A 9,650-nucleotide genomic window follows, 5' to 3' on the forward strand; every position below is an offset into this window, starting at 1 on the left:
TACTGTGTGGGTTCTGTCCTTCAGTCAATTTGAAATCCATCTAACTGCATAGGGGTCAGTTTGGAGAGAATTTAGTTTATTATGTTGGTAAAAGGTATAGTATCAAATGCCTTTGCAAGGTCAGTTCATGCTATCTGGACAGCATGCCCGCTGCCTGTGATGTAATCTGGGAGAAGTTTCCAGATTCATCAGACAGGCACTATCCTTGGCAAAGCCCAAATGCTGCTGGCCAAGTCTGGTAAGAGTTTTAATATTGATGTTAATTATGTCAGTTATATGATATATGATATGATATATAATATGATATGATATGATATATGTTCCATGATGTTCCGTATGACACACATTAGACTGGTAGGGCCACCCATGTCAAATGGCATCACCCCAGCTGTGTACCATACCTGGGTGACATGTTGCAATATACATTGGATCTGAGTAGGTCTTTCCATTAGGAATGAGTTCTGATCAATGTTGGGTGTTATTTCTTATCTTCCTTGTGTAACTAAAGAAGGATTTGTGGTTGTCTTAAGCTTCCTATGTAAATCTGAGTTCATGGAATGCTTTTGTTTCCTACTGGCATTTTTTATATGCTTTAATAAACTCAGTGTTTTTCTTGATTTGTGGGCTATAGTTGTGCTGTACATTTTACAAACTAGCTTTCTTTTATTGTATAGTTTATTAATACTTGTGGACCCCTGTGCTGGTTTGCTCATAATTTTCACATCTTGTGTTGACCTAGTTGGGACAGCTGAGTTAATACATGTACCCAGTTGGAATTGTCTGCACAAGTGCTTGCTGCATCAACATCTTCACTAAATTTAGATAGTTGTGAATTTGGAGATTTTAGCAAAGAATTTTAGACAGTTTATACTTCAGTAATCCATTCTTCATACTTAGCTACTTGAAATTAGATGCACTTCTCCATTCTTCTTACTGTCTCACTTGCTGTGTATTGCAGTTCTCTGTTCCTCCTAACCTCTCACTAGCAGTATACTGCAGTGTTTCACTTCTTTTCACTTTCTCATTTGTTTTGTGTTGTAGTGCCCCATTCTGCTTATCATTTGCAGCGAATCACAGTGCTGCATTCTTTCCATTCTCTCACTTGCAGTATACTGCAGTGTTCCACTTCTTTTCACTTTCTCATTTGTTTTGTGTTGCAGTGCCCCATTCTGCTTATCATTTGCAGTGAATCACAGTGCTGCATTCTTTCCATTCTCTCACTTGCAGTATATTGCAGTACTCTGTTCTTTGTATATGCACTGTTTCTTTCTTGAAATGTACTGCAGTCCTCTGGTCTTCCTGTTGAATCAATTGAAGTGTATTGACAGGACTGCATTCTTATACTTTCACTTGCTATGTACAGCTGTACTCCATTTTGCTTTTTCTCATTTATAGTGTACTACAATGCTTCATTAGTGTTCTGCAGTGCTTCATTCTTCTTACTGTCTCCCTTTCGCTGTACTGCAGTGCTTCATTCTTCTTGCTTGCAGTGTACCATTCTTACTATTTCCTCACTTGCAGTGTACTACAGTATTCCATTCTTGCTGTTGCCTTGCAGTGTATCGCAGTGCTTCATTCATCTTACTCTTACACTTGTGTATTGCAGTGCTCAGTTTTTTTTCTGTTGTATCATTTGAAGTGTACTGAAGGGCTTCATTCTTATGCTTTCACTTGCTGTGTACTGTAGTGTTGCATTATTCCTACTACCTTACTTGCAGTGTACTGCCATGCTCTATTCTTCTTACTCTCTCACTTGCAGTGTACTACTGTGCTCGGTTGTTCTTATTCTTTCACTTGCAGTGCACAGTAGTACTTAATTTTGAGGCCATTGCCTATCATTGTGTTTATGTAGTCATCAGAGCACAGTAAGAGAAGGAGAGGCTAAAAATAATAATGTTATCCAGTTATACCTGTGCTTCTCTCAAGAATGTGTCTCTAATGCACATATGTTTGCTGGATGTTTAGAATCCATGCACAGCCGGATGACAGTTAAAAATGTGACTTCTAAAAAAATGGTTGTTTTTGATTTATTTTAGTCTAATTTAATCCTTAAACACAGAACTTATTATGGGGACAAAGAAGAACGAATGTTCAGGATGACCACTCTGAGTGTTATATTTGATGAAAAGTTGATTCTGGAGAAAAGGGTTTTTCCTTTGGTCATATCCACCTGTTTCCATTAATTTTACATAATTAACTACAATGTTCTACCTGCAGACTTCCCTGTAGTAATATAAGCTCTGGTTTTCTAAGTCTTGGACTGTTGTTACACATTGTACCTGGGACTTCTGTGCTGTGTGCTGAAGTTCTTGCAACTAGTGCAAATTTTTACAGCCTGGCAACTTACTGGAGTATTATAACAACAACATATAATAAAAACCTTGTGAGAGTTGCATTTTATGCTCATGAGGATTTGCTTTAAGGTTTGACTCCTGGTCTGTCTTGATCTACATGCTTACCTGGAACTGACATTTCTGTCCCCTGCATTCAGTCACCTGGGGGGGGGGGGGGGGGGCTGATAGTACTTCTTAAGATGTAGCCAAAATCCTCCAGTATTTGTGCATTTAATTTTTAAGAACTGTGCATCTGAAATATGCTAATTAGGTGGCAGAGAGACTGCCACCCAGTATGGATTCAAGCTCTCTGTTTAGATCTATGACTTTTTTTTAATTAGTTTCATAATCATGAAGTGGCATAACATACATCAGTTAACATTTTGAGCCTAGGTTATTTTTATTTATGGTATATATCCTAACTTGGTATGCCTCCCTTAAATATCTTTATATTTTATATCTGTGAAGTGTTTAATTTTTAACACTCAAACCTGAGCTCCATCTGGAAGTGCATCAACAGTTTGATGGCTGGATTCCAAAAGACAGTGGGTTAGCATAGTGGAAGGCTTCATCTGTGTTCCAACTACCCCTGTCTCTACTGCATGATCCCCCCACCCCAAAGACATGGGTAACAAACTGGGTGGAGTCTGCTTGATATGCAAACAGTACCCTCCCAATCATTGACCTCAGCTGTGCTCTGAATAAAAAGCACTTGTGATGTGATTCCAAAACTGAATTACATTACCAGAGTTTGGCATATTCTGACTTTTTCTAAAACTCAGATTGTGATACTGGCATATTGCCACCAGTTGAGAGTTAAATCACTTTGGACAATTGCACCCCAGTCAAAATGGTGAGAGAGCCATGAAGAACTGTTGATGACAAGGTACAGGGACAGCAGCTTTGTAAACAGAGACATCCATTGTAGTGAACATGGGGAACTAATGCTGGTAATGAGAATGGTCTACAAGTGGTGTATGTATATATATATATATATATATATATATGTATGTATATATATATATATATATGTATATCTATATATATGTATGTATATATATATATATATATATATATATATATATATGTATATGTATGTATGTATATATATATATATATATATATATATATATGTATATATATATATATATATATATGTATGTATGTATGTATATATATATATATATATATATATATATATATATATATATATGTATGTATATATATATATATATATGTATATGTATGTATGTATATATATATATATGTATATATATGTATGGATCTAGGATGTTTGCTCGACTGAGCAAACAACTGAAATCAAAACGGTCGGGCATACTTGTGCGAAAGTGCTTTTCACTGAAGAAGCACTTTCGCGCAAGTATCACTGTTGCCGAGGCTGTACTACGGTGCTTCCCTTTTCTCCACTGTAGTGCGGTCTCTTGGGAGAATATTACAGTAGGGGGTGTCAATGTAGTGTTTTTTTGTTTTTTGTCACACACTTTTAACGAAAGCGCTTTTTCGATAAAAGCGCTTTCATTAGTGTGTTCAGGTTTTATGGATTCGGATGTTTGCTCAGTCAAGCAAATGTCCTAGATCCATACATATATATATATATATATATATATATATATATATATATATATATAAAATGTTTGTGTGTGCGGATCCACTTCTAAATCAAGAATCCCACAGAATGTTGAGACGAAAATAACGAAGACTTACAACGAAGACTTACAATGCCAAACAGTCATTTATTTTCTCAGGGCAAGTAAACACTTGCCCAGCATATGGAAATATGCCGTTATCCTCACTGTAATGCGATCCTAGACTTGATATATATAGTTGGGGGATGTGGGGTGTGTGGTTTTTACCTAGGCCAGTGTGTTTACAGTAGGTGTTAAACAAGAGTTTCCTTGCCTTGAGAAAAATTGGCTGTTCATTATTGTAAGTCTTCATTATTCTCGTCTCAACATTCTGAAGTTCGTTGTTGTGGAATTCATGATTTAGAAGGGAATCAGTATATCTATATATATCTATATCACATATTCACTTAGCTATATGGATGGAGGGCCGTGTGTATGTCTAAAACAAGCCAATTAAAACCACATAAAATGAACTTTAGATATTACGCTTATACTGCATCAAAAATTGTTAATTACCTGTAATCTGTGTGTGTATATATATATATATATATTTTTTTTTTTTTTTTTTTTTTTTTGCTACGTACATCTGCTGTGTAAGGTACTGTTCATGCAGCACATGTTTAACTTGATGACTGTTGAATTTGCTCATTTGTTAACTTAGTCTATTGTCATCATGAAGATGTTGCCAAAGAGTAAATATTATATAATTAAACATGCTTAAAACGGTTTAGTCCATGACTCTAGCAGTACAAAAGAAAACAACTCTGTACTTGGGAAACATTGGGTAATCAAATCCTTCGTCATTCAAAGTAGAAAAAGCTTCTTTTTTCACTCTCAAAATGCTGGATACTTAGTAGCACTATAGTGTCAGTTTTGCAACCTTTTGATTTTTTTCTAGAGGAAAACCTAGCATTCTATGGCACTTGACCTTTAAGAGAATGTGAAGTGTGAACAGATTTCATGTGAGCTGGACCGTGCAAGTGGAACTGATGCTGAAATGTCTGCTATTTTGACAGATTCCAGTGCACTTTCCCTAATCCATAACTGGCATGCTCCGTCACAGAATTGTGATCTTGCGGAATATTTTTTTTTTTCCTTTAAGCTCCTTTATTATTATGCTATCTGAGAGGCACAGCTACAGGGAATCAGCTATGCTGCAGAGTTAGATGAAGGCTGAAGGCAGCATTTCTTTAATTCCCTAGGAATTTGTTTGCTGTTTTAAAAAGATGTGTAGATTTCTAGTTCTATATTTGTAGCTTTATCAGTTAAATTCAAATAACTAAAATATTGAGGTGTCTGTTATAACACAGTGACTGTATACATGTACATGTTAAAAAAATTAGTAAATGACTGGCACTAAATATATGTACATATTTCTTTCTATTTTTATGCCAGCTGCGTGGAGGAGTATAAATTGGCCCCAGATGGCAAGTCCTGTATTATGCTTTCTGATGTATGTGACGGTGCAAAGTGTCAGAAGCCAGATGCAAAACTAAATGACACGCTGTTTGGGGAAATGCTGCATGGCTACAACAACAAAACCCAACAAGTACATCAGGGTCAAGTTTTCCAGATGACCTTCAGGTAAGTTTATATAGGAGCACAATAAGGCTCTGTGCATCCTGCTTAGAATGCCTTCATCCCATGACTCGCTAGCTGCTAATTTGAAGTTCACTTACAATATGTGCAGACTGTGTTAACAGTATTAACACTGCCTAGTTTAATTTTATCGTTTCATATTTTCTGCATAAAATATACACATCTAAATTATTTTTTAAAAAAGTGAAGGGGTTTTACACAGATTTACTTTTTTGGTATGTTATGAGACATAATATTCATAGTATTTTGGGGGCCTCCAGCAAATGACATGTCGGGGGCTCCCTGGACATTAAGTATCACCACTTTTAAGCAACCTTTTAATTCACGCTGGAGAGTTTTAGGAGTAGTATGCACAAACTAAACTGCAGCTACAATGCACTTGCATAAGGACATGCCTGTGTACTTAGCTCATCTCACAGAGTGACATTCACAGTTACTGGCATTTAGTTGCAACTGTGATACACTGCAACAGGTTTAGGAGCTGGGTTTGACTTAAATGAAATGGTGCCCTAGGCACTGCCTACTGTTTCACACCCCACCCCACCCCCAGACACATGCACACTTCCTCCAGTGCTCCTCTCTGTTTTCCCCTATTTCAGGTTCCCCATATCATGTGCATTACTTTTTTCTCCCTTTTCTCACATCTTCCCTTAGTCTTCAGCTTTTTCAAGAAGCCATAATTTTCTCTATGCTCTGAAGTGCATTTTAAAGTTTTTTCTTTTATTTTTACATGACCTTTTCATCCAATGATGGCTTGAACAGAAATAATTAAGGAAAGAAATTTGGTGTTGCTGTTCAACTTCAGTTTTTCTTGTACCCTTTCTATATACCTTTCATGACCAAGGCAGTGCAGTAATAGTTTAGAAAATAACTCAGTTAAGAAACTATAGAGTTATAGATGTTCTGGGATGTATTTAAGAGCATTTTTCCAAATTTGTAATCGATGGTGGCCTGAAAAGATCATGAGTAAGAAAAGAATATTAGTCTTACTTTTTTTCTTTCAAGGAATACATAAGTTGTACCCAAGGCTTAATGTTCAACGCTGACAAAATGGTACCTCACAATAAACTAACAAGACAATTATGATGATACACAAATCCTTTCTGGGAATACTGCATACCTCCTTAACCCCCACCACCACAAAAAGGCAGTCATTGCCCATGCATCCCTCTGCTATTAGACTGAGACTAAAGCAAAGGTTCAAATTGCCACAGTCATATATTTTTGGTGATTGTCATCCATACACATAGCATGCCTCCTTACTCCTCACCCCAACCCACCCAAAAGTTTGCCACCTCTATATGTGCCCAATATGCGATTGTGAAGTAAGTGAAAAAAAAATAATGATTACAGTAATGTATTCCACTTTGTTTCTCCTAGATAGTATGCTGCCTCTACACTAGCAGTAGTAGTCTTCCTTTATATACCTCTGAGGTCTGTGAGAAAAGTAAAAGAAACAATGACCACACTGTCCTCGGCTCAAACACAAGCTATAATGAACTTCTGTGCAAAGCTCTAAGGTTTGATTTTGATTAAAATAAAAAAAAGTAATGGCCAGATAATCCCCTGGCTCCCACACAACCTGCAGCAACCTTTTGTACATACATCTGAGCAGGGCTGGTTGAAGAGGGGTCTATATTAGATACTCAAACATTTAAAAGTTCGAATATATATATATATACAAAATAATAAAAAAACAAAATAAAAAAAGATAAATTATATGGTGCAAGCAGGGGGGCAAGCCCCCCGGCACCCCACACACCCCCGCTACTTAAATATACCAACTCCAAGATCTCTGTACAGTGTAGGAAATGGGAAATTTTCTGTTTCCACACTGTAGCACTTCTGGACTTGCCCCCCTGCTTAAACCCTTTACTTTTTTTTTTTATTTTGTTTTTATAGATATTCAAATTTTTAAAAGTTCAATCACTGAAGTCCGTTCTTTAGTGATTCGAACTTTTAAACATTCAAATGTCTAATATAAACCCTTTTAGAATGGGTTTGGCTGGGTATAATGCCACCACTAAGTCTATGTCAAAATCCATGTATACAGTCAGGGTTCTGGGGGCCACCAGATTCCTAGATGCTCTGTGTCTGAATGTTCTGTAATGTACTTTGTCTTGCTTTTAAAATACAGTTAGTTATCAACTGCATATTTTACTTTTACTCATAACAGTTATATATGCTACTGACATCACTGTGTGCACAAATAAAAGTCAGTGATGTTTTTTACACAGACGTGTGTGTGTAGATATATATATATATATATATATATATATATATATATACACACACACACACACACACACACACACACACTGTGCATGATCAACTTCAGGAAGAAAGAAGGAATTCCATCTCATCTGCTGCATGTTTTTGAGGTAATGGGGTTAACTAGATCACATGGATAGATGCACATATAGATAGGGCAGATTTACAGACTCCACATGGAAGAAAACAAGAACTCAGTTAGAGCAAAACATTGTAAAATGGAAGTGCTAATCACTGAGCCAGAGTGGCAATGAACTGATGCTTTCACACATCCTCTTTCTGCTAAACCACCTAATATAGCCACATATGTGCAAGGTCTATGTTTGTGATGGGAATTGAAAGAAAATATGGCCAGCTTGTTACTCTTAAATACACTGTAATCCCCCCCCCCACACACACACACACACATAATGACAATGCTGATGAAGTTTGTGTTAGAAAGTGAAATGAAATTATAGCCAGCTTGTCAGTCTTGCACTACATTGCACACACGCGCATAAGATAGCAGTAATAGTTTTGCTCTTATTTCAGCAAATAGCACTACAATGTGCAATACTGGCACCATGATACCAGATCAGTGACTATTGTTTAGCAGTTGTCCAACATCGGGGTAAGGCACTTTTATTTACCTCAATGAGGATTAATGCATACTTGCCACTGGCCCTAATTTTCCCTCATAAAAAAGTTTGATTTGCTGGTAACTCATTCAAAATTACCAATAGTCAATAAATCCAGACATCAGAGTTTCATACTTCTTACGGCCTAAATTTTTATTTATTTTTTATTTATAGGTTCATAGGTTCATACTAGGCTATCTGCCCTAGGGCATTTATAAGCCTAGCCAGAGTGTGTTTGGCTTTCGCCACCCATTTTAAATTAATTTTGCTATGCGTTTTTTGAGGTTAGTATACTGTGCCTCTGTCTAACAGTGACACAGAAGTGATAGCCGGGGTAAACCTACGATCTCCCATCCACTCATCAAGATTCCTCTTGAAGAGAGTCAATGTGGGACTCTGCCTAACCTGGACTGGGATTTTATTCCAGAGTGAAGGGAGCCTCTGGGTTATGAATCTGTCCCTCCAGCATGTCCTATTTATTTCAGTGCTGAGGTTCAAGTCTCTCGCGCCGTAGCTCGATGGGATTTGGATTTTCTGAGGTGCAGCATGTCCATTAATTCTGGGTTGGACATGGCTTTATACGTCAGGCACAGATCGCCTCTGAGCAGGCGGTATGCCACTGAGTAGAGCTGGAGTTTCTTTAACGGGCAGCATATGGCATCTGTTTGAGCCCTTTGATCTTCTTGGTGAGGTACTTTTGTGGTCTTTCCAGTTGCTGCAGGTGTCTGGTAAGGTACATCCTAAAAGGGCATTGTACTCAATTATGGGCCTGATGAGGGATGAGTAAAGAGGCACGATGACCTCCCTGATCTAGATGTGAATCCCTTCATGATTAGGTGGGCTATATAAAATGTTTTTCTAACCACTTTGGCCACGTGGTTTGTCAAATGAGAGATTGCTATCAACTTGGGTCCCCAGGTCCCTAATGACTTCTTCTGTACTATTTTCACGGATTACTAATGTGGTACCACTTTGTTTTTCCCAATTTGTAGAGCACTGACTATACACTTTTTGGCGTTTAGCTTGAGGCCATGGCTCTGGCACCAGTTGTCTGTTTCTATGAGGCCTTTTGGAGGATGCTTGTGTTGGCTGGAGAGTTGATTATGGCACCCAGTTTGCAGTCATCTGGAACTTGGCCAGCCACAGTCCTTCTGTGTTGTACCCCTGTACGAAAATATATACCG

General features: G+C 37.5%; 1 protein-coding gene across 4 annotated transcripts in view; it reads left to right on the forward strand.

The window, feature by feature from the left end:
• ASTN2 (astrotactin 2) overlaps positions 1-9,650 on the forward strand; it is a 7,150,955-nt gene that overhangs the window by 4,582,098 nt on the left and 2,559,207 nt on the right. For all 4 annotated transcript variants that reach the window (XM_044057934.1, XM_044057931.1, XM_044057932.1 and 1 more), the window contains one exon: positions 5,375-5,563. In XM_044057934.1, the coding sequence (XP_043913869.1) occupies positions 5,375-5,563 (189 nt within the window). The remainder of the gene's footprint in view (positions 1-5,374; positions 5,564-9,650) is intronic.

The sequence above is a fragment of the Protopterus annectens genome, chromosome 16.part0 (assembly GCF_019279795.1).
Source record: "Protopterus annectens isolate FY-2018-M chromosome 16.part0, PAN1.0, whole genome shotgun sequence".
Taxonomy (NCBI): domain Eukaryota; kingdom Metazoa; phylum Chordata; order Ceratodontiformes; family Protopteridae; genus Protopterus; species Protopterus annectens.